General features: G+C 46.0%; 2 protein-coding genes across 4 annotated transcripts in view; one reads left to right on the forward strand and one right to left on the reverse strand.

The window, feature by feature from the left end:
• The first annotated feature begins 1,767 nt into the window (after positions 1–1,767).
• On the forward strand, positions 1,768–7,954 carry kif9 (kinesin family member 9). 3 transcript variants are annotated; one of them, XM_079361112.1, is made up of 21 exons: positions 1,768–1,832; positions 1,947–2,102; positions 2,777–2,948; positions 3,083–3,189; positions 3,276–3,509; positions 3,779–3,862; positions 3,957–4,049; positions 4,219–4,366; positions 4,464–4,528; positions 4,615–4,692; positions 4,796–4,864; positions 4,961–5,065; positions 5,168–5,223; positions 5,327–5,420; positions 5,500–5,630; positions 5,953–6,126; positions 6,569–6,774; positions 6,873–7,052; positions 7,167–7,246; positions 7,409–7,489; positions 7,808–7,954. In XM_079361112.1, exons 2-21 carry the CDS (start codon positions 2,007–2,009, stop codon positions 7,895–7,897), a joined length of 2,343 nt encoding a protein of 780 aa, XP_079217238.1. In that variant the 5' UTR covers positions 1,768–1,832; positions 1,947–2,006; the 3' UTR covers positions 7,898–7,954. The 3 variants fall into 3 exon arrangements, with proteins under 3 accessions (XP_079217238.1, XP_079217239.1, XP_079217237.1); XM_079361113.1 differs by having other exon boundaries at positions 1,791–2,102; positions 7,412–7,489; XM_079361111.1 differs by having other exon boundaries at positions 1,792–2,102.
• Positions 7,955–8,034: 80 nt separating this feature from the next.
• The window catches only part of scrib (scribble planar cell polarity protein), a 58,388-nt gene continuing 42,983 nt past the window's right edge, over positions 8,035–23,439 (reverse strand). The window contains exons 30-44 of the mRNA XM_079361618.1: positions 23,296–23,434; positions 20,263–20,679; positions 19,240–19,311; positions 18,100–18,153; positions 17,622–17,744; positions 16,372–16,416; positions 15,104–15,263; positions 14,785–15,004; positions 14,625–14,714; positions 14,351–14,533; positions 13,021–13,160; positions 12,881–12,918; positions 12,423–12,497; positions 11,114–11,168; positions 8,035–10,017 (exon numbers count right to left, since the gene is read on the reverse strand). Coding sequence (XP_079217744.1) covers positions 9,881–10,017; positions 11,114–11,168; positions 12,423–12,497; positions 12,881–12,918; positions 13,021–13,160; positions 14,351–14,533; positions 14,625–14,714; positions 14,785–15,004; positions 15,104–15,263; positions 16,372–16,416; positions 17,622–17,744; positions 18,100–18,153; positions 19,240–19,311; positions 20,263–20,679; positions 23,296–23,434 — 1,948 coding nt within the window. The 3' untranslated portion in view covers positions 8,035–9,880. The remainder of the gene's footprint in view (positions 10,018–11,113; positions 11,169–12,422; positions 12,498–12,880; positions 12,919–13,020; positions 13,161–14,350; positions 14,534–14,624; positions 14,715–14,784; positions 15,005–15,103; positions 15,264–16,371; positions 16,417–17,621; positions 17,745–18,099; positions 18,154–19,239; positions 19,312–20,262; positions 20,680–23,295; positions 23,435–23,439) is intronic.

The following is a 23,439-nucleotide window of genomic DNA, read 5'->3' on the forward strand; positions in this document are numbered from 1 at the left end:
CAGACACAGTGCCAAACAGGAAGGTCTCATGGAAGACATCAACCTGAAGTTTTGTCTAAAGAAATCAAACGTTCTGAAGTAGGCAAAACTATTAGCCCATCTAAAACACTCACCGCGGGGAAATTCAGACCTTTAAAAATCAGAAAAAGCTAAATCACTCACCAGTGTCGAGTTGTTTGTTGAGTTGGTGATTTGTGTTGTTCCGTTAGCAACGCTGACTGTTTCGTTATTAAACCCGCTCTTACTGTAGAACGGGGTTGTCTCCCATCCTGGCAACTGAAAAAAGAGATTTTGGGTGATTGAACCTCAGTCAAAATAAATGATATGGCTCAGTAGCCATATAGAAATGTGTCTGTAGCATCCTGATAATAATGAAATAATAAAAGGTAAACAGACTTGAGCTTGGTTAACATCTTCTGATGACTCAAAGCGCTTTTACAGCACAGGTCATACCAACATGTTTACACACTCAGGGCAGACGCTGCCATTTTAAGTGTCCATCAGTATTAACTAATCCATTCACACATTTAAACGCCAACAATTAAGCAGTGGGACTGACGTGCCTTGCCCAAGAACACATCAGATGTGGCTGCAGAAGCTGGGGCCTGAACCCCTCCGTAAATGTCATTTAATAATATCAATGCATGCTTGTTGGATCAGTGGCAATGTTGCTGGCCTCCTGGGTAATAATATACCTGAGCCTCATTTTCTATACTGTCATACTTTCTCTCGTGCAGATCTTTGATTTAGAGAAATCAAGTTAGGTTCTGAGGGCCCGTCCAAAAATAAGTCAAATTTGTATTTCTGCGTTTATATGAAATGTTGACTATTTTTTAAAATGGTATTTAATTGTTCCCTCTCTTCCCCTCTTGAGCTGGACCCCAGATAGCTCTCTCCTTGTTCCCCCCTTATGGGCAGCCCTGCTATATTGAAATAAATGAACTGCAGCAGCAGCATGACCAAATACAGCCTTGTGCTGAAAGAAGTCATACTTTCACGCTAATCTATAAAAAACAAGTGGACATTGACTCTGGAACAGCCAGACAATCAATAAATGAACCCATTCAAAAGGAAAAGAAGTACATGCTGTCGGCTTGTAGTATTGAGAAACCTAAAGATATGTTGAATATTAGTTTAAGTTTTATTATTTTGAACATCATTTAAGATTCGTGAATCTATGGAAAATAGAAAATAAAAAGTCTTACCCATGCTGAGACAGTTAATCCCACAAAACAGAGTAGTAGGAGCCCCCTCATCTTCAAAATGGACAGGCCTTCAATTTGCCTTAACACCTGCTTTATAAAGTCCATGTCGGTGGGTGGAGTCTAATCCTGGAGCCTCAATACTGTAATGTAGGTTACTGTATGTGTTTATACACATGTATATTTTGACTTCACATTATCGTTTTTTTTAACTTTGTGTGTGTATGTGTGAATATATATGTGTGTGTGTGTGTGTGTGTGTGTATGTATGTATGTATGTGTATATATATGTGTGTGTATGTATGTGTGTGTATATATATATATATATATATATATATATATATATTCTATTTAAATAATGTAACATTTTTCTGAATATTGTAGATATATAATTTGTTTTTGTTATTATTGTCAATTGCGATTTTGCATTTTTTATTTATTAATTTATTCGGAAGGATTTTATGTTTCAGGATGTTTATGTGTGTTTTATAAAATCAGCAACATTTCAAAGAAATATCGGGACCTTTGGAAACTTTGACAGTCATGCTTGTACTTTTCGTCCACGCGCCCTCTGCTTCACAATGCGCGTGCGCGCGGGCGTTGCCATGACGCCGCAGGAAACCACAGAAGGTGAGCCACAGACTGCAGCTGATAAAGTGAGCCGCTCTCGTTAAATTAAAAAAAACAATGTCTGAGTTCTTCAGGTAGTTGTTCTACGGTTGTTTGCGGACGTTTCGCCGTCAGTCGCAGTTTGGTGAAGCTGTTAAATCAGGGTGAGCTCCTCGTGTGTGGAGAGGAGGGGTCATGAAGGCTCACAGCAGTCAGGTCCAAGTGTTTGTCCGAGTCAGACCGACGGCGAACTTCGCAAAAGACCTCATTGAATGTCTTCCTGACGGGCAGGTAACTCCTTTTTTTTCTTCTTCTAAAGTGGTGGCCTTTCTAACAGGTGATTTGTACTTAAGTCCCGCCTCTAATTAAGCAAACAGCCAATCACAGATTTTTTTTTTGATTTTGGAGTGGCACCTGGTGTGGCCAATCAGATTGTCTCTGGACACGCCCCTAAGCGGAAGTCAGAAATTAGACAAATCTGCAACAAATTTAATTCACAATTTTGTTTTATTTATTGGCAACACTCCTCTTGTGTTCAGGATCTAGTAAATTAAATATCTTCAATCACCAAGAAAATAATTAACACATCAGGTGCAACAACAATATATAATAAATTCTCTGAATATTTATTAATTTATCACCAAGCTAAACACATCACATCTGTATTTTAATATCCAAGACATACTAAGTAATTAGTCACATTAGTAGAGAATTACAAAACATAAAATATAATGATTTAGCTTACATCAGATATTTACATTTTAGCTAGAGTTATTTACCTGTTAATATAAAGTTATCTCTGTATATTATTCAGCATATAGAATAGAAGAAGAAGTTGATCACTCACATTTTTTTCCTCTAAAATAAGTGAGAAGCCCAGCAGATTACTAATTGTCAACATTGCTCGTCTATTTTTGTTTACTTCTTGTAAAACTCCAAACTCGTCGCTCCTTCTCCTCCTTCAGACGGTGAACATCCACCACTGGAAAGACCCCAGGCAGCTCCACGAAAGAAAGAAAAGTCAGCTGAGCTCCCAGGCGTTCAGGCTGGAAGGCATCCTGCAGGATGTATCGCAGGAAGGAGTGTACACCCGAGTGTGCCGACAGGTGGTACTGGGAGCACTGGATGGCTATAATGGTAGATCTGTTTGTCCTTTTCTTTTAGGACACCATCAGAGAAAGATGTCTCCTCCTCCTCTGATTTTATTGATGCAAAACATATCTTAAGTCCTGTGTGTACCCTTAAAGAGATCTTATGTTGTGTGCTTTTAGGTTCTGTGATGTGTTTTGGGCAGACAGGTTCAGGAAAGACTTACACCATGACAGGATCCAAGGAATCGTACAAGGAGAGAGGACTCATCCCTCGGGCCCTTCAGGAGGTAAAGTGAGAAGAGCGACCTTTTTACACGCTGATCGCTTCACTTCAGTTCAACGTGTTGTTTTCTCTCTCCGATGTGGAATTTAGGTGTTTCAGGAAGTCGAGAAAAGGACCGAGTATGCCTTCACCGTGCACCTGTCCTACCTGGAGATCTACAACGAGACCCTGGTAGACCTGCTAACATCCATGCGGGGGTCCGCGTCACGCCCGTCTCAGCGAGGTTTGGTGGTAATGGAGGAGCCAGGCAGAGGTGTGTTCATACGAGGCCTGTCGCTTCATCATGTGCACTGCGAGGAGGACGCTCTCAACCTGCTGTTTGAGGTCAGCTGATAAAAGCCCTCCAAAGCGAACAAAATCATTTTCCCCAGAACTTCAATTTAAATGTAATTAATTTTCTGTTTTATAAATGAACCTACACGTTTTAAGTTTCCCAACTTTTAACGGTTTTTATTCTGAAAGAGCAAATTCATTTCACGCTCATTTAACTTTCATTTCCCTTATCAGCGTTTGTTGACTCGACGGAGCGCAAGTCTTCGCACGCCGAGAAATTGCAAACGTGAACCCTGATGAAGTTTTCATTGTGCACTCAGGGTGAGATGAATCGCATTATTGGTTCGCACGCCTTGAACAGGAACACGTCCAGGTCCCACTGTATCTTCACCGTGCATTTAGAGGTATGAGCGAAACCAACTTTGAGGTTTGGCTGTTTTGGTGTGTTGTGGTCCTCGTGTCTAACGTGACTTTGAAAACAGTGTTTCTCATTCACAGTCTCACTCGCGGACTCTGTCTGACGCCAGGTACGTCAGCTCCAAGCTGAATCTGGTGGATCTTGCTGGGTCGGAGAGGCTGGGAAAGACTGGGGTGAGATCTTTTTTTTTAACTGCTTGTGAAACAGATTCAATCAAACATGGAAACGTCTATCTGGGGTGTTGGCATCAGTGTGGCTGCTCCTAAAACAGGTTCCTTTGAAACGTGTTGATCCTCCTTTATGTGTCAGACTTCACATGACTGCACGTTCCTCTTCTTCCAGTCGGAGGCTCAGATGTTGAAGGAAGCCGTGTACATCAACAAGTCCTTGTCGTTCCTGGAGCAGACCATCCTCGCCCTGGCAGACCGTCGCAGAGAGCACGTTCCCTTCAGGCAGTCTAAACTCACACATGCCCTCAAAGACTCTCTAGGTGTTCACTGTCAGGCTCCTGTGTTTTTTTGTAACTACGCTGATTGTCGTTGACCCCTAGTGGTTGGATGAGTGATGTACCGTTTTTGTTTCTGCAGGAGGGAACTGCAACACTGTGCTTGTGGCCAACATCTACGGTGAGGCTGCACAGATAGAAGAAACAGTAAGAAGTGTGATTTCAAACACATGATGGAAACCGTCCGCACGGTGTCATTTCAGCACGGCATGATGATGTCTGTGCTTTCGCAGCTTTCCACTCTGCGGTTTGCCGGCAGGATGAAGTGTGTGCAGACCGAGCCCATCGTTAATGAACGCATGGATCCAGCAGTGAGTTCACACCGTGTCACACACGATAGGTCACACTTGTGTCACTAAAGTTTGAGCGCAGCAGGATGCAGAGGGATCTCACGAAATGTTCTGTGTTAATCAGGCCCAGATCAAGAAACTACAAAAGGACGTCGACATGTTGAAGGAGGAGCTCTCCCTGCAGAACGCACTCGTGAGTAGAGCTCACTCCTGCTTTGGGATTTGATCATCAAAACATTTCAGGTGGCTCTTCTTAACCCTTCACTGCCCATCGTTGATCCCTCACCAGGCGAACAGGAAGGGAATCTCGTACGAGCCGTTGTCCGAGGCCCAGCTGGCCGAGATCAAAAGTCAGGTTCAGAGGTACCTAGAGGGAGGACTCAAGGAAATCAGTGTGAGAACATTACAAACAACACTGCTATTCACACCTCCACACCCAAATCACATCCTGCTTCCACGGTCGTTACATTTCTCTTTGACTGACGTCTTGTTTCAGATCGTAAGTGTCAGCCAGGTCCAAGCAGCGTTCGCCCAATTCAAGCTCGCCGTGTGGTGAGCGTCTTTCGATCTTTTGTTGTTATGTCATGTGACCAATTTGGAGTGAGGCTTCATCCGTTATCGGGCGGTGAGTGATTCAGCAGGCTTGTGTGAGCAGGGAACGGGAGCAGAAGGTGAAGGCCGAGCTGTGTCAGGCCAACGGCGTGACGGAGCGATCAAAGAACAACTATGCTCACACTGCTGCTGGCAAGGTCAGTCAGCAGCTGATGCACCTTAATGGAAATGAGCTGTTATTCCAGTGAGCAGCTCTTTGCTCCGTTAACTCTTTAGGAGTGGGCTATCGGAGGACACAGCGAGGATGCAGAGGCTGGCAGCTGTAGGGAGTCCGCTCAGTCATTCAAAAACGATCATCACCCGAGTTCAGCCAAAGTCCAAACCAAGAAGTCCAAGGACAAACAGGGGTGAGTCTAAAGCTCGCACTGAACTTTCCAGTCATTCAGTGGGGAGTTTTCTAAAGTCCCGTTTCCCACAGGTCTTATTATTGTAAGAAACATAGTAGACATGAATGTCTAAGACTACAGTCTCATTTACAACCAATCATTAAATAGATGACTAAACCTTATCAGACGAAACAGTTCAATGAAGAAAAATAAGCCAACCGAGGGCAAGTCATGGGCCAAAACACATAATACTCCAACCAGGCCAAGGTCTTCTGGGTGAAGTCTAGATCTGTTTTTTTTTTTTCTTCTAATGACCCTCAAAAAATGTGACTGTCCAAAGAAGCAAAAGACACGGAGCAGGAAGTCCAGTTTTGAAGAAGCATTTGGAGAGCGCCTCCAAATCAACGCTGAACTCTGTCCAGATGTTTGAGAGGGAACAGGCGGCACCAGAAGCAGACACAGAGAGCCAGGACACGCAGGAATCACAAGCTCCTGGCAGCGAACCCCTCCAACCCAAGTAAGTGATAATCCATTAAAAAGAAATCTGGTTCTTACAAGGGGCCGACCGAGGATTTTTTGTATTGGCTGATATCTTTCTTAGAACTATAGTCACTCTGTAGAAATAGATGTACACATTGTTATATGTTAAAGCACTTGTGGAAAAACATGTTTAATGAGGAAAATATGATCACTCAACTTGAAAGATTCTGTGTGCATGTACGTGCTTGACATCTTTTTGTTGAGATCTTTTTAGCGCCCTCTGCTGGTGACAGAGAACTTCTAGTGTAATACTAAGAAACTCAAATGATGTTTGACTGGTGAATAAATCCAGTAAAAGCGGCACATACCTGCGATATTATCGGCCGATACCGATAGTCACCAGATACGCCAATATTGGCCGATGACTTCAGCTGGCTGATTAATCTGTCGGGCGTTTTTGCCAATTAATTTCTGCTCAGCTCTCCTCCTTCAAAAGCCGACGCCTTTGAAGATTTCAAGTTGAGACAAGGCAGCACGATCAACAGCATCCTGAAGGAGAACAAGGCCGTGCTGCAGGAGCGTCGCAGTCTTCTCCGACAACTCGCCGAGGAGGTCAACGCCGTGAAGAGCGAGATGGACTGCCTCACAGCCGCCACCATGCCGCAGCACCGAGAGTCGAGAAAAGGTTCTTCTGTTTGTATTATCAAAAGCAAATCAGTAAGAACTAATGAGGAGGCTTTCGTTTAAAGGCATCCTCGTGATCTTTCTTCTTTATTTATTAAGGTCGATACACGGTCACGGGGGAAGAACCGCTGCAGCCGGCTCCAGACGCGTCCTCACTGACGCAGCTCAGAAAGTTGAAAGCGCTGTACCGACAGAGACACGCGGTGCAGCGTGACATCAAAGCGGAGGTTAACTACTGTCAGCATCTCGTGGATCAGTGCAGGGTGCGCCTGCTCTCCGGTCAGTTCTCGTGTCTGATTCTTCGCATGTCTTTATCCCTCATTACTGAAGGATTAACAACTAGCGCCTGAGGAATCGCAGAGACACGATCAACAGCTTTGGTTTGTGTCCTAGAATTTGAGATCTGGTACGAGAGGTCTTATCCGTTACCTGATGAGGAGCTGGACGGGATTTTGGAGAAGACTCAGAAAGACGTGAGTCGGCAGTCGATCTTTCATGTAGGAGCTGATACATATGAAGGAATGGGTTTATTTTTGAGTGTATATTTAACATTCCTTTCTTCTTATTTTATATACTCTAAGTGCAGGAAGTCATTTATGTCTTCACGTGTTTAAATTCTTCTTTACTTCTTGAAGGAGGAGGAGGTTCAGTGTCCTCGCCCGGACAGCAGCAGCTCCGACTCTTTCTACAACGCCCGCTACAGAACGCTGAGGAGAGTGAGTGGTACTCAAACACTTTGCACTCTTCTGATGTCGCTGTGGCTCAGTGGGTAGAGTCGGTTGTCTCTCGGGAGTTTGATCCCCAGCTCCTGCAGCCACACGTCCGATGGGTCTTTGGGCAATTAAACCCGCTGCTTCGTCGGTGACGTATGAATGAGATTAGTTATGTCTGATGGCCTCCGCATCAACGTGTGAAAGTGCTTAGAGTAAAGAAAAGAACTACACAAGCTCAAGCCCGTAATAAATCTCATACTTAAATATTCCAAAGTAATCACAAAGAATCTTTAAACAATAACCGTATTTTGGTCTCTACAGAGAAACAGCAGAGTGCAGCCCTCCACTACAGTGATGAGGAACTCATCTGCAGGACAGAGAAGACTTCCTGCAATTCAACCTCTTCCCTAAATCTGTTTATTTATTTATTTTTTGTTAAATATAAACTTCAGCTTTGATGTGTGGGAACAGGTGTTCAACTTTAGTCTCTTTTCTTTTAAATGAATCAGTTTGTAGAATCACGAGCACAAAAGACAAGACACAATGAATCCGCTTCTTAAATGAAAAGTAAAATTTTATTATTCCTGAACCACAAAATATACTTCTTTGGTTGTACAAATTCACTAGTTACAGTCTTGTGTGAGCTCTAACCCTTGACCCTTGACCTCCGACCTGTTTGCAAGAAAAGCCCCCAGAGAGAACTCAAGACGAAAGAAGAAACACAAAAACCTTGAAACACTTCATTAATAATGTAGTGAAAATCATCTGAAAAAAAAAAAAAAAAAGATTACCTATGGTACGTTAAAAAAAAGAGAAGATATCAGCCATTGCAAAAGTTATCAAACAAACTGAATTTCAGTCAGTGAGAGCGACATAGAAAGCTATCATTAGAAGACCCTACATTAAATTAAAAATAATGCTACTAAGCCGTGATTCTGCAAAAAACAACACCCATCACAGACGTGAAGTGACGCTCTGTCAAGCAGTGAGTGTGTGAAGAGATCAATGAGAGGGATTCATCACCAGCTCCGCCTCTCTCCGCTCTCCCATTAACAAACCAATATACACGCAGAGAGCGTCCAAACCCTGACGCGTCAGCAGCTCGGACACGCGCTCCGTTAAAGGTCAAGACTGGCTCAGATTTCAAACCCAAAGTTAGTTTTCCTTTCAGTATTTGTACATTATTCACACAATAATAAATGACTTTTTTTATTTTTTTTATTTCAGTGGCATCAGATTTAAATTAACCAGACAGAAAATCCAACACCTGCTACCTTCACGTCACTCCGGAAAACTCCGGATATTTCAGGATAGAAATAAAAAACGTTAAACGTTGATGAAGTGAAAGACAGGATACTGTCGTACCATTTAGTTCTAAAACGATGATTAACCACGTGACGTGATATGTCGCATTATTCTCTCTACAAAGCAGAAACTTTTCCCAAACAATCCAATGAGCTTCAGATAAAAATAATTGTGGATACACGCATCAAAATTAATGTATACTGATAGAAGAAATAGATATGTCAATTGATATGCAATTCATGACTTGTAAGGTTTGACTTACTGGTTCATAACTTCAATTGAAGAAGAAGAATAGTGTCAGATAGAAGGCCTTCAACTGGAGTAAAATGATCCAAACAATAAATTACTTCAGATACACATCAATGTCAGAAGCTGATAAGTGGCAGTGCAAAATAAAATATGGGTTTTGTTTGACCATGAAGGTAGCAGGATGTTTTCCCTCCTACATTAATATTTACACTCACGTCTGCCCAAAAGTCTAAAGTCCGCCCCGACACTTTACAATCTATTCACGCAAATTCTAAAAATATGATTCGAAGGGTTAATATAGCTATGACCCATTTCTTCTCTCTTCCAGTATTTCTGTCTTTTTCTTTTTTTCTTTTTTAAAAACAGTAAAATCAGTGGGAGGTGTGAAAACTAAAATCTAAACTCTTCTGTCACCTCCTCTTTTTTTTTTCTTTTTTAAAATACATCAGCTTCTACATGGAAAACATCCGAGTGCAGAACAAAAAGAAGAATGGTCTGTAAGAAGCAATCCTAGCTAACCACACTAGCCTTTTTTTTTTTTTTTGCCCTTTGACGGACTGTTGAGCGACCTGCCAGCTCATCCACAGACTGTATAGGCAAGACTGGCACGCAGGATATAAGTGTGTGTGTGTGTGTGTGTGTGTGTGTGTGACTATCGTCGTCTCTGCAGTGGTTATATAGGAGAGTGCATCTCTTTTACCGTGTAGTGTTTTGTGACTCTGCACCTCCTGGGGGATGCTCCATAGCTTTACCAGTGTCCACAGTGTGTATACAAGTGTGTGTGTGTGTGTGTGTGTGTGTGTGTGTGTGTGTGTGTGTGTGTTCTCTCAGCGTGAGCTGTTACGTGGGCACAGCGGTTTCCAGGCTGCGGCGACCCTGCCTCAGTTTACGCTTGTTGCTGTACAGAGCCATCTCCTCCAGGGCCGAGGTGGCCGGCAGCGGGGCGGGAACCTGGGACTCAGGGCTGGCAGCGGGTCCTAGACACCAAAAAAAACCAAACAACAACCTTAAGTCACAGTGCAGCGTCGCTTCACATCAGCGCTCTGCAATCCCGGCTGTGGAAGTGAAGAGAGAGCAGACGAGTCCCTGAAACCTGCAGAGAAGCTCCAACATTCAGCTCAGCACCAAAGCACCCAGTGAGTGTCTGAAATCACTAACTCCTTCACTACTCAATACAACAACATGAACTTCACAAAGTAACTAAAAACATGAAACAGTACAGGAAGCAGTATTCACACGCCTTTCTCCCTCGTACCGCAAAGCATGCTGGGATGTAAGGACTGGTTCGGGAGTTGTAGTTCTCTCTCATACATGGTGAACAGCTGAGTGTGCTGCAGAGAGGAGTGGGTGATTTCTGACACAGCGTCTGTTGATCAAAGTTTAGATAATATCCAAGTTTGTGATTCCTTCCTTAAACGTCATGTTTTCCCTCCACTTCATGTTGTTTTCATTGACCGGTGAAGAGCGCACGGAGAAGCTCCCGTTTGAAGGATTTATTGATCAGTGACGGACTCATCGATAAATAAATCCTTCAGCTTCCTCTCTGCTTTTCTTGACCTTATCTTTGATTCTTTTTGGACTTTTAAGTGAGTCATGCTTTCACACATGAAAGCCGAGCCGCCGCGTCTACGTTTCCCCTGAGTTAATACAATCAAGCTGTGGACAGGAGTTTCAGTCAGAGCTTTAAATTCATTCGTGGTTAGTGTGGGATGATTAGTTCAAACACAACACGTTGGGGTTTTTCTTCTTCTTTGGTTATAAAATCAGTTGCTACTTCCTGTATTCTTTTTGATGGCGGTGGCAGGCAAAGCGCAGCCAGCGAGACACGCACTCATCCAAAAACCTCTAAACCCAGTTCACCCCACAGCTGGCAGGTTAGATCACACACACACACACACTCCTGTACAATAAACACACACACTGAAAACAAATGCACACAGGGTCGTACCAAGAGGAGCTGCTTAATCCAGGTATTCACCTGAATCGAAGGGGATAGACGACATTTAGCTGTTGCACGTTTCATTTCATAGTCTGCCCGTTTCACTAAAAAGAACGGAGGCGTCGAGTTCTCACCTGGGTTGCTGGAGCCGTCATCGATGAACTGCATGTCATCGACTGCGTCGGGGGACTGGAAGACAAGAAGAGAGAGTAAGTGTCTGAGCGGGCGGGCGTTTCAGCGGCCTGTTTCCCCAGAGGGAAGCCTCCACCTTGTAGCGAGAAGATCGTGCCAGCCGCTCACTGCCGCTCGGCAGACAGCACAGAAGCTCCCGAGGATCTGTCACAGCCTAAAGCCACAGTCCCTCTACTGGACTAACCCGGGTTAAAAGAAAAGGAGATTATGTTAGGTCATCAGTTCCGGGTTGCTTTTTTTTTTTTGTGAGTGCGGTGCAGCCAAATCCACAAAGAGACAGCAAACAGAGCAACAGCGCAGCCCCAATAAGAGTCACCAACGCACGACAGACAACCAAGCAAGAAGGTCACCCTCTCTGTGTTTCAGCTATACGGTCACTTCCTGTTTCCTGTGGCGAGAAACTCAGCAACATATTTAACTTCAGGAAGTGTCACTGTTGACATTACTGTCCTCTTACAGACGCTCCGTTTGCATCACTGTTCCTTTTTTTTGTTGATATTGTTGTACAAACGACATTATTGCCATGTGGTTACATGGACTCTGCTGATTCCTTCATGTAGTCGACATGCTTGGTGAACACACGACTTCTACACGCAGTTTGTGTGCGTTCACATGTGGAAGTCAACGACTAAACATGGCAGGAGCTCAGACTGACAAAGACACAAACGAGCAGGGATCCTCTAGGACTGTAAGAACACTTCCTGCTCTCTCAGGCTCCTCCTCCAGGATTCCCCTGCTTCCCCTCTCCTCACGAGGAGCACGTTTAACATCTGCATGATATGAAACCCATGCGTGGAGCAAGACAGCTGATGGAGGTGAACGTGGGAGTGGATGAGACCCCCCCCCCCCCGGAACCGATCCTGGTTAGTGGGATCAAAACCCCGTCTGCATTAGTGCTACAGTCTGTGATGGATTAGTGAGCTGGAAGAGATGTTTGTTTAGTGGTGAGATGTAAAGGAGGGACCGGGGACCAAGGAGGCAGAAGAGGAGGGAGACCCGGGGGGCCGAGTCGGGCTGTCATTCACGTCCAGTTAAATCTGACTTCATTGTGAGAGTTAGTGAGACACACCACGAGAGTGCAGAGCAGACAGATCAATCACTGAGACTAAAACCGAATCTTAGATCGCACCGATGCCTCTTGATTAACAGGAAGGAGGGGGGGGGGGGGGGGGGGGGGGGGGGGGCAGCAGGAGAAGCCAGGGGGAGGAGGGAGGAGGCCGGAGCTCTGGGAGCTCAGCATGCAGCCAATACCTGGATGTCGTATACGGGTTTGGAAGAAGGAATGGCGGCAAACTGTCGGTAGTCAAACTTCTTTGACGACAGGGACTAGAAGGATAGCAAACAGGGATGAGCAGAGGTTGAGGAAGAGGAAACAAAGAGGAGGAGGAGGAGGAGGAGAGGGAAGAGGAGTGTAGGACAAAGTAAAAAAGGAGAGACGGTTGAGGAAGGCAAACGTGGAAGGAGAGAAGGACAAAGGATGAGAGGATAGAGGAAGGGGAGATGAGAGGCAGAGAGGCTGATGGGTGATGGCTGACAATGAGCAAACAGATGGATTAATGTCGACGTGTTGGATGCAGTCCTCCCATCTCAGCGCGTCAACCAGCGCCTTCAAATTGAACTGCAGTCGAGTGTTCAAATATTTGTCTGACTCATCTTTATGAAGCGTGCACAGAGGTCACAGGGGGGGGGAAACGTGCGATAGTTCTTACCAGCCTGCCTGGAGAGGTGAGACCCCGAGGACTGAGCTCTGTGAGGGGAAACACAGGAAGTGTGACGTTAAAACACACACACACACACACACACCTTTAGGATGGAAGAGGTCGCTGTGTGAACATTCGTAGGTTCTCACCTTCCATCGGCGTGGGGGAGGGCGTGGGGGCGGGCGAGGGCGACTCCGCCAGCTGATCCAGTGTGCCGCGTTTCTTCCCGTCCCGAGACTTGGCGATGACCATCTGTGCTTTCAGTGCGTCCTGCTCCAGGGACTTCATCCTGCGAGGAGAAAGAACCGCCGATGAGCGGAAAGAAGACGAGAAACCTCAAAAGGAGGCACACAGTCCGTAATGTGGATGAAGTTTTTTTTTTTTTGTCCTTGTCCTGGTTTGCTGTGACGGCCAGTTTCACTTCTGTGTCTCACAAGTCATTCCAGGAGAAGGACGACCTTCACCCTCAACTCACACAGGAGCTCGCAAACTCACCGCCGGGTCTGTGTTAGTTCAAATAATAATACGAGAATCAACAGAAAAGCAAGACGCAAATAAAAAGAGTGCTGCAGGAGGGGGGGGAGGGGGGCGGGGCAAGACAGATACTAGAGAGGGGGGGGGGAGAGGGGGGGCTAGAAACAGCAAAGACGTGCAGAAGCAAGACAGCACTGGAAAGGCGGTGAAGCACTGTCACAGTGTCGCTGAAAGTGCTTGCTTGGACCTTTCCCAACTCGGCCACGAGCAAAATACCCCAAAAGCACCCCAGCACACCCCACGATGCCGTGCGTGTGGCCCTGGTGGCTGAGGGCCGAGGAGCAGACCTGAGCTGGGAGGCAGCAGAGGAGGAGGTGGGGGGCTGGGGGGGGTCGACCGTGCCCTGAGACGCCCTCACTCTGGCCTGGTAGAGTCTCTTAGCCAGGTCCTGCTCATACTGCCTCACATCCTCCTCTAGGCCGTAAGGCCTGGGCACAGAGAGGCCGGGGAGGAGGGTGAAAGAGAGGAGGATGGGACAGGATGGGAAGAGCACCAGCATGAGGAGGAAGGGAGAAGAAGGAGGAGGAGGAGTAGAGAAAGGCACAGAGACAGAACAGAGAAGAAAACCAAAGAATGGAGGGTAAAAGACACGTTTAGAGCGTCAGGAGAAAAAAATCAGGACAGTTTTTAGAGACACAAATAAAGAGAGAGGAGAGGAGATAAAGTAGACACGGAGCAGGCTGCTGTCAAAACTGAATCATCTGTGAACTCAAATCAAATCTATCAGGGAAAAAAAAAAAGAAACGCTGAACCTCTCATATGACAAAGTGTTAGAAAGTCTGTGCACACGTTTCATCTCCCACGAAGACTCGGTGCTCAAAGTGAAGACTCCTTTTAGTCCAGATTAAAGTTAGCCAAACATGATTTATAAAGTGTAAACTAGCTGTGTGAACAGACAAAATATTATTATGCATCGGTTTAAAGCCTGTGACTCGTGGTGTTTACCGTGCTGCCCTCCACATGGCTCTCTTCTCAGCCTCCAGAGCTCGTTTCTCAGCAGGGGACAGGTCCTTGTCCAGGGCCACAGCCAGCTCGGGGCTCTGCATCCGGAGCCTCTCTTGATGCCTGCGCTCGGCTTTGGCTGTGCGGATGGGAGCCGCCGACTCCCCGGGGTACACGGGGATCAGACTGACGGGACGCACGAGGAGCGACGATGAGTACAGAGAGATAAACCAACCAGAACGGAGGATTCAACGTGTGCTGTGTGCAGTGTAATTACCCCGTCATGGAGTTGGGCCTGTGCTCCAGCCTGAAGCTGTCGTCCAATGAATTCCTCTGAGAGTCTCCCTTTCCATCGACAGACGAAGGCCTGCCCACAACAAAACAGTCAGCCAATAGAAACGCAGGAGTGAACGTGTGAGGAAGTGGTCGGTTCTTACCCGGAGCTGCCGCAGTAGCTGGGCGGCGTGGCGCTGTAGTTGGGCGGCGTGGAGCAGTGCTGCGACGGGCTAGTCGCCGGCTCCACTTTGTACTCCACTCCGTCCAGCAGCACTTTGCCTGAGGCCTTCATCTGCGCCACCTGCTTAGCCAGGTCCTCCTCCTCATCCTCCTCATCTTCATCCAGCAGGTACTCCCTCGCCCGCTGCTCAAACTTCCTCTCTTGGGTGAGAAAAAAAACACACAAGTTCTTTTCAGTCAGATCCTTTTTGTTGTTTGTTTTTTAAGCTGGAGGCTAAAGGACGCTCGGGGGAAACTAACCTTCTTCCTCCCTCATTTTCTTGAGGTCATCTTCTCCGACCAGAGACACTCGAGGTTTCGGTTTCTCCGGCGTCTGCTGTTTCACGTCGATCTCAAAATACTTCTGTCTGTCCCTGAAGGAACGCTGCTCCGGGCTGCTCTTACCTCCAGGAGAAGGACTCTGAGAGACATAAAAACAAAACGATGACGTTTTACACCGACAGCAAAGAAAGACAGTTTTTTTTTTTTATTCCATTTGTTGCGAAGCCGTTTGCAAAAGAGCAGCAGATCACAGAGGAACAAGAGAGGACGACCATCTAAAGAGAACCCAGCACCATGAAGCTGACTTTATATCAATTATGGACAGAAGGAGCACGACGGTCTCCCAGAGTCCAGGAGCAGAGACACCACCAGCGATCAAAGCCAAGCGCCCCGCAGCCTGGACCGAGAACAGCGCTGCCGTGTGGAGGCGGCGGGTACCTGCAGTTCCATGCTCGGCCTGGAGAAGTGAGGCACTGCTGCCAGGCTCATGTACTCCCTGCGGGGGGACGGCCTGTTGGACGGACTCTTACCAGGTCCACCCTGACCATCTATGTCATCATCAAACACCTCGTTGGTCAACTCAGGCTGAAAAGGTCACAAAGGTCGTCACCAAACTGTCAGACTGAGGCGACTCAGAGCCGGAGGGGGGGCTCAGACGCTAAACAACATGTTTCTATATTATGATCTTGTAGCTGCAGATTAAAAATAAACTAACTGAAGGAGACGCTCAAGGAGAGAACTCGTCCATGAATAACATTTTAAATTCATGAATAGTTGTGGCCGACATTTTGGCTCCAGTTTAGTTTTTCACTCATCGTCTCTTCTTCAGAGGTTATGTACATTTTATGTTAATGTTAATGCACAGCTTTAATCTGTAATCACGTTTACATTTAGTCATATTGGAGGCTTCTAAATCGTGTTTGGGGCTTATTGTATACAGGAGGGAGGGGGGACAGCGGTTGTGTCTTGTGTCCTGCTACTGGATGAATAAAGTATGTATCTATCTATCCTTTACAATTGTTTAATCCATGTCGACTAAATGATTTGCGAGCTGATCCTGCAGGCTGAACCGGACTTTCAAAAATATCCCGACAAAATGTGCTGAAAAAAAAAAGAAGTAAATACTGGACAAGGAAGGCAAACACCTCCCATAATGCAACACTGGTACTGGAAGAAAAGGGGGTATTTTCTTCTCAGAGAACGCAGACAGCTCTTCATCACATCTGAATGGTTGACATGTGACTCACCTCTGGAGACGGCTGCTGGAAGTTGTTCCTCACTCCGTACAGTTCCTGTCGGGAGCAGCAGAATGAGCCGGGAGTCAATAAATGAAGGAAACGGAGACGCAGGACGAACGTGGAGATACAGAGCAGGCAGACATTAAAAAAAGGGGGCAAAGTGATTCAGTATTAGTACACGAGCCACACATGGATGGACGAATGGATCAAGACTCAACGGCAGAGTGACAGATGATGTCTGTGAAGTACGAAAAACCAACGATGAACGCATTCCACACGTCACAGCACGTCACAGGCCCCCTGACGCGGCGCAGGACGACCTGCTCCAGTCAGGAGGGGGCGGAGGGAGGCGGGCGGAGGGAGGGGGGGGGGATCAACCATCAGCACAGCATGCTTGTTTGTTGTTGTGACCCGGAGGAACCCGGGCGGCACGGCCTACCTGCGGCGGCTCCAGCACTGCCAGTGAGCGAGGCACGGCGGCAAATGCCTTGTATGCCTGCTTGACATTCATGGGGAACTCGTCGGGCGAGGTGGGGGAGGGGGCGCGAGGCTGCAGGGGAGGGGGAGGAGGAGGAGGAGGAGGAGGGGAGGGGTTATGGAGGAGATGTGGTAGGATCATGAGGTAGAGGAGCCGAGGGGAGGAAGAGGACGAACAGACAGAGACATGGAGGAGAGGGTAAACTATGAAAAGGAAAAAAAAAAAAAAAAAAAACCCCAGCAGAGTTGAAGAAAACTGTGGAGGAGAACAGGTGAAGAGCATGGCAGCTGGTTTCATGTGACAGAGGAGGGGAGTATGGCAGAGAAAAACACACAGTAGGGCCTGGAGAGCTCGAAGCCACTTATTTATTTTCCCCCTCAAGAAGCTTCTTAATTATTCACCTATCCAACTACGTGCTGCTTGTGAAAGGAAGAAATAAGGAGAACCTTTCAGAAAGCTGCGATTACAAGGAAATGTATTCATCTGTTTCAGGAGGATGCGTCCTCTGCAGGTGGGACCTAACCTCCAGGTGTGTCTCAGACGGCAGCACCTGCACAGACTCAACTCCCCCGTGTGCAAATAAAAAGTCTTCCTTTCTGTCTTTCGCTCTAATCTCTTCAGAAACACAAATCTGTCTTTTGACGCGCCCGTCTGCGTCTCTGCTGTCAGACGATGTGAGTGGTGTTTTTTTTTGTTGGTTTTGGTTTTTTTTGGGGAGCTGTGCGGTCAAAGCTGAGAGTGGAGAGAAAACACGGCACTATGTGGTGGTGAGGGGTCTTACAGAGGTCTGGGAGTTGAAGGGGGAGGGGCCATGCTGGAAGGGGTTTGGACTGTGGCCTTCCGGAGTGGCGGGGGAGGGACTTTGACGAACACGCCCGACAGGTTGGATGGCGCCCGGCCGCGTCTGGAGGAGACAGAACACGCCATGAATCAGAAACATCAGATTTTACTTGAAAGTTATTAAAATGTGACCAAACGATCGATGCATCAAAGAAAAAGACGACAGACAAAACGACGTGTGGCGTGAATGACAACTGAAAATGAATGAAGGTGAACTAAAGGTGAGTCATAATCAGGGCGACCCGGCGCTCGTGTTTAAGAAACACAGAAGAGACTTTTTTAACTGTTTCTGTTCTTCCTTCAGGTTTGGTGGCTCTTTAAGTTTTAAACAACCTTTCAGTCACGTCCGTCCGTCTGTTATCTGTTTCTTTAACACGACACTCTCTTGTTTGAATCCGTCCATTATGGTGCACACTCACTGATGATGAAGTTTCATCCCTGGCATTCGGAGTGGAGGTGTAATGAATGCTTGCCTGAAAACACAAAATAAAATTCAACAAAATACATATAAAAAAAACAAACAAACCAAAACAATAAAGTACAAAAGCATGAGTCGGCAGCATCAACCAACAATGCAAACATTCAACCACATGTCTACACTTCACTTGGATTATTCCATCCTGGGTTTTAACTCCCATTTTGCAAAGCGGACGGCTGAATTTCCCCCATGAGATAAATGTTTTATTCTTCGACAGCGCTCCAGGAAACATGAGAAAACATCCCGAGATGGAAGAGAAAGCCAGAGCTCGTCAGAAGACAGAAGAAAAACTTTCTCTCTGATCGCTGCACATCCGTCGACACGAGACAAAAAGCTTCGGTCATCAGCCGAACGAGGAGAAGCAGTCACATGCTTTCAGACTGTAGCTTAATTAACACAGTGCGGTGACATGCACAGGTGAGCTGAGCGATCCTTATTTTATCGGTCTAACGTCCGGATACAGGCGCCACGTGTGTCTGGACTTTTCACAAGCTCTCTTAGATCGGGACATTCTTCCGGCACTCGTGTGTTGCTAGCTTCTTATATTTTTCCTCTCTCTCTTCAAAGCAGTTTTGCTCGAGGCCTCGGGGTCGAAGCCCAGAGCAGTAACTGTGGAGCGTGCAGAGGAAGCCGAGGCCGGTTTGAGGTTTATACACGCACAAGTGAAAGACACTCCAAGACACATTATCGTGGTGTGTAAGTCCGACTTCAAGAAACTCAACGACTTCAGTGTTGGACTAACAATAAATCGACTTTTTTTTTTAACATTGTGTAAACGTACTGACAGAAAGAGATCGCACAGCAGCAGCAGACTCATGTGCTATATTTTGTATTCATAGCCCAGGCCAGAGCAGAAAGGGCCACAAGACCCACTTACGAAGCGGGTCTCCCTGCCTGCACAGACGGAGCTGTTGGAAGAGTGGAGGCTGGGCTACAGGCAGGAGGACAGGTCACAATTAAATCTTCTCTAACGGCAGAAATGACTCGAGGAAAAAAGGAGGAAACAAAGCAAAAAAAAAAAAAAAGATGACAGGAGACGATATGATGACGAGTCCTGAAAAAGGCATTTTAGGCTGCTCACCGGTTGAATTGTGGGCGAGTATGGCGCATCCCTGATTGGGCTGTCCGTCCGCGTGAAGTCAGAGGAAGGACCCTGGAAAAAAAACACAAAACAAACATTTAACAGTACAGAAAACAAATCTCTCGTTAGACTTGTAGAGAAGTGATAATCCAGTAAATGTCACAAACAAGCTCTTGCTTTAGCATGCACTGTTCTGTGCGCCCTGCAGGTCCTGGTCCTTCATGACTCATGACCTCCCCTCGCAGCTGTTGGGACAGAAATTCCTGTCGCTCCTGATGATGTTCTGACTATGTGCCTGAATACCTCCCGAGGTGCTACTTGCTCTGTGCTCACAGCAAGAAAAAAACAAAACATGCACCAGTTTAGCTTGTTGTGAAGCTGAGGAAGAAACACCGACTGGACTCCTGAGAGTAAACAAGCGTCCTGGTAACCTCTGACAACAGTAGAGCTGAGACTCATAAAAACCAGGAGGCGGTCTCTGGTTTCCATCGGGGCCAAATTAAGGTGACATGAGAAAACATGAGCTGAAATTTGGTGTAAAGTTCTGAAGACAGCTGAAGCAGATTTAAGCAGCGCTTCTCTGTGGAGCCACTACATCCACAAACATCTCTCATATTTCAAAATGTTGTGGCATTTCTTGGTAAATTAAATGATCAAAACCACCTTTGAATGTCCAACAAACAGTCAAAAAAAAAAAACCCCCCCCCCAAAGATTTCTGTCTTTAAAGCGGAGAAAGTAAATCTAATGCAAGAATTTATGTTTAGTTTTTGCACACTTGTTTCAGGTCTTCATCCATTTCAAAGATGAATGCACATTGTTGAACCTTGTGGTACAGCACGTTTGGATATACGGACACCTCACGCGTCTGGTAGAAGACATTTCTTCGGATCAATTTTGGACAATAAATGCGGCGAATTGTGACGCAAACGTCAGATCCATCTCAGCAGAAGTGAGCAAAACGACAAACAGTGCACAGTAACAAACCATGCGTCGTCCAAACCACACGCAGGCAGGCGGCTTGCCTTGCTGAACAACCAGGGCTGCAGCTGGCCCTGCTTCCCGTAGCCCACGGGAGGCCCTGACAGGATCTGCTCTGCAGGCGGACGGCCTTTTCCTTTGCGATTGGCCACTAAGAAGGGGTTCTCTTTGAAGCAGATCGGCTGAGAGTCCACCAGACATTCCTCCTCTTCGTCTGCCGCAAATGTTGATGAATTGATGGTTGTTGATGAGCCAGCACTGTCAGAAGTCGTGGTCCCGTTGGGGGAGAACTGATGATGAAGGTCGTGATGCGTGTTCAGAACGAGGGAGGACTCGGGGTCCATGTGGCTGAGAGGTTTTGTTGGATGGACTAAACCAAAGCCCAAGGGCTCTAAAGGGGCTCCGTACTGAGCCTGAAGGGAGGCCTCCATTGGAGTGGTCAGACTTATAGAGGTAGAAAACTGGACAGGAAAGAGGGAGGACAGATGGAGTAAACACACTAAGAGGAACAGCCAGAGTCAAACAAAGTGAAACACACAAGGGAAAGTTAGAAGTTTTAAAGCTCACGTTATTCTCCTTTTCAAAAAGTTTAAAGAAGTGTTGTTGTAAATCCACTCTGATCCTGTATTTGATCATGTCTATAAACCCCTCTATTTCAGCCCTGCTCAGAACAGGCTGTTTCTGTGTCTGTAGCTTTAAATATGTAAATGAGCTGTGTCTGACCACGCCCCCTCTCTGGAAGGGCTCGGGTGTACTCGCTGCTTTCTGGCTCCATGTCCTATTGTTTACGGTGAGAAGGCAGACTCAGAGGGCAGAACAAACACCTAGCTGTGGGAGTGTCACCCACCTGGGGGAGGGGCTACTGCCCTTTGTGATGTCATGAAGGGAAAACCTCCAAACAGCCTGTTTGAGCACACATTTTCTGAAAAGTGGAGCAGGCAGAAGACGGAGAGGATGGACTTTTCTCATGATGATAGCGAGTTGTGCGAGTAAACAGATTTATAAACCTGACTTCCAGTATTGACATGTGGTTTTTTATTGGTGTTATTTCAGTTGATTATAATATAGGGACGATTAGGGACTATTTCTTGACCAACAGACGTTTATCCTTCCACCACATCTCCAGGTAAATCTATAGGTTTGCCCTTTGAATGATAATCTGAGTATAGAAGAGCTTTCGGTGGAAATATAATTAAATTAGGTAAACTGTTTTTTTTTCCTCTGTCGACTTGAAAGGAATGACGCAAAAACAAGAAAACTTTTGGCGAGAAACTCAAAGCCAACATAAAAAGGAGAAAAGGAATTCCCCATCACTAAATCAGTGCTCATCGTTCATGACCCGTTAGCTGCTGCTGTATGCTAACAGACACGTTACAGTCCAGGCTCTCGGCCTCCGCTTTAAATAAACACATTATCAGTTTAGTGAGACATGGTGGCTCCGGGGGACTTTCAGAGCTGACTGTACTGAACCAGGAGGAGGCTGGAGGGTGACGTCACCGAGGGAGGGGAGACAAATATGCAAAGAAACCTGACGCTGCACAGAAGTGTCATATTTCAATAAAATGTGACAGTGAGACGTCCCTCCTGACAGTCCAGATAACCACCCAGCTATCAGTTATCAGACGTGACCCTGACTGTTAAAATAGCCGCACTAAGAATACAACAAGCATTGTGAGGTTGTAATGTGGCTCTGTACATGCTGACTATAAGAGTCTGTGGCGGGATGAGGGTCAGTGGGATGGAATGTGGACGAGTGGCCTTTTGGCTCCGACACAGAGACAGTGAGGGACAGCTGGGGCGTGTGAGAGACTGCTGTTCACTAACATGCCAACACGCCGAGCCGGCCATGCTGGGAAGAGCTGCCACGAGTAACGAAATATTTCTGACTCCCCCTCGTTTTAGAGCAGAGTTTTAATTGCTTCTCAGGAAGATATTTGATCGGCAGAATTTTTTTCACAGATTAAAAAAAAAAAGAAAGCTTTTTCGATCTCATATTTTAAAAAACAGTTTTTAGCGTGGGCTTGATGATGAAGTTTGACTTCACACCAACTAGATTTTTTACTTTTTCACATCCATGTACATTTCTATCAAAGCCGTATGTAACTATCACTCCTGCTGATCTATAGACTTCATTTCTAACTTGCTGCGACTGAGGCTTTCTGCTAACTTCAAAGTAGTCCAACGTAAATACTAATCAGGAGAAGCAGTAAAGCAATTTTCCTCACACAAGAAGAAAGGTGAAACCTAAATGGTTAAAACTAAAATATATCAGTGGATACGTTTCAAGATAACTTTATTAAATAAGTAATTTATGTGCTTCTGTTTTTCTCTTTGGTTCATGTCATGAAACACATTCGATTCCTTCTACTTTCCTAAAAGGTTACGTGATGACCAACTTCGCTGAGGTCCAAGTGTTCCTCGTTTGAGCTGCTTTATCTTTATTTATCTTTATCTGGTGATGTTTTTAAATATATGAAAAAGTTCTCAATGAAGGACACTAAAAGTGTCTTTTCACAGTTTAACGCTGTGTCTCCTTCCTGCTTGTTCCTTACATCTCACGTCACATAAAATCACAGATAACCACTCCCTTTCAAGTACTATTTAACCTTAATAAAAAACACAATGCCTTTCTTTCAACTAAAAAAACATTTTTGTCTTGTTGCTGCATCTCCTCGCTGACACCTTTTTTTGGGACGTGACAAAGCGACGCTACGAGCAGGAACACGCGAGCTGTCGCGGCAGATCAGGCTCTAATGCAGCGAGCATTAACAGCTGCAAATGAAAAGTGGGTTACGTTCTCCCGGACAATCTTTCAGGCCACAGAGCGACAAGTAGGGCAGAAAAATAAAGTTAGAATAGCCCTCCATGTGAGGCTTACACAACTTGTAAAAGCAGTGCATTATTCAGTGTGACCCACATCTCCATAAGGAGCACTGCTTCCCCAACTCCTTAAAAAGTGCAGGCTCTAAACTCCTCACTAAATCTTTCTAGGACTAAGTGAAAGTTGGATCCAGAAAGACTAAAAACAGAAGTGAGACAAATACAAAGAAACAGAAGAGAAAGGACAGAGCGTCTACCTTTAGGCGATAACGGGACAGAGCCGTGCGTCCACTCGAGCTTTCTCCTCCGACAACTTTGGGAACATAAACTAAAAGCACTTGTCTGCTCCCAGGCGATACCCTCATTCCCAGTCCGACACCCCTCCCACCAGAGAGGCTCCA

Source organism: Symphodus melops (assembly GCF_947650265.1).
Source record: "Symphodus melops genome assembly, chromosome: 14".
Lineage (NCBI taxonomy): Eukaryota > Metazoa > Chordata > Actinopteri > Labriformes > Labridae > Symphodus > Symphodus melops.

Bases quoted from the DNA above. Each gene is read 5' to 3' on its own strand.
- kif9 (XM_079361112.1), top strand. From the start codon at position 2,007: ATGAAGGCTCACAGCAGTCAGGTCCAAGTGTTTGTCCGAGTCAGACCG. The intron at 7,247-7,408 runs GTGAGTCGGCAG...TACTTCTTGAAG, and splicing joins TGGAGAAGACTCAGAAAGAC to GAGGAGGAGGTTCAGTGTCC. The intron at 7,490-7,807 runs GTGAGTGGTACT...TGGTCTCTACAG, and splicing joins GCTACAGAACGCTGAGGAGA to AGAAACAGCAGAGTGCAGCC.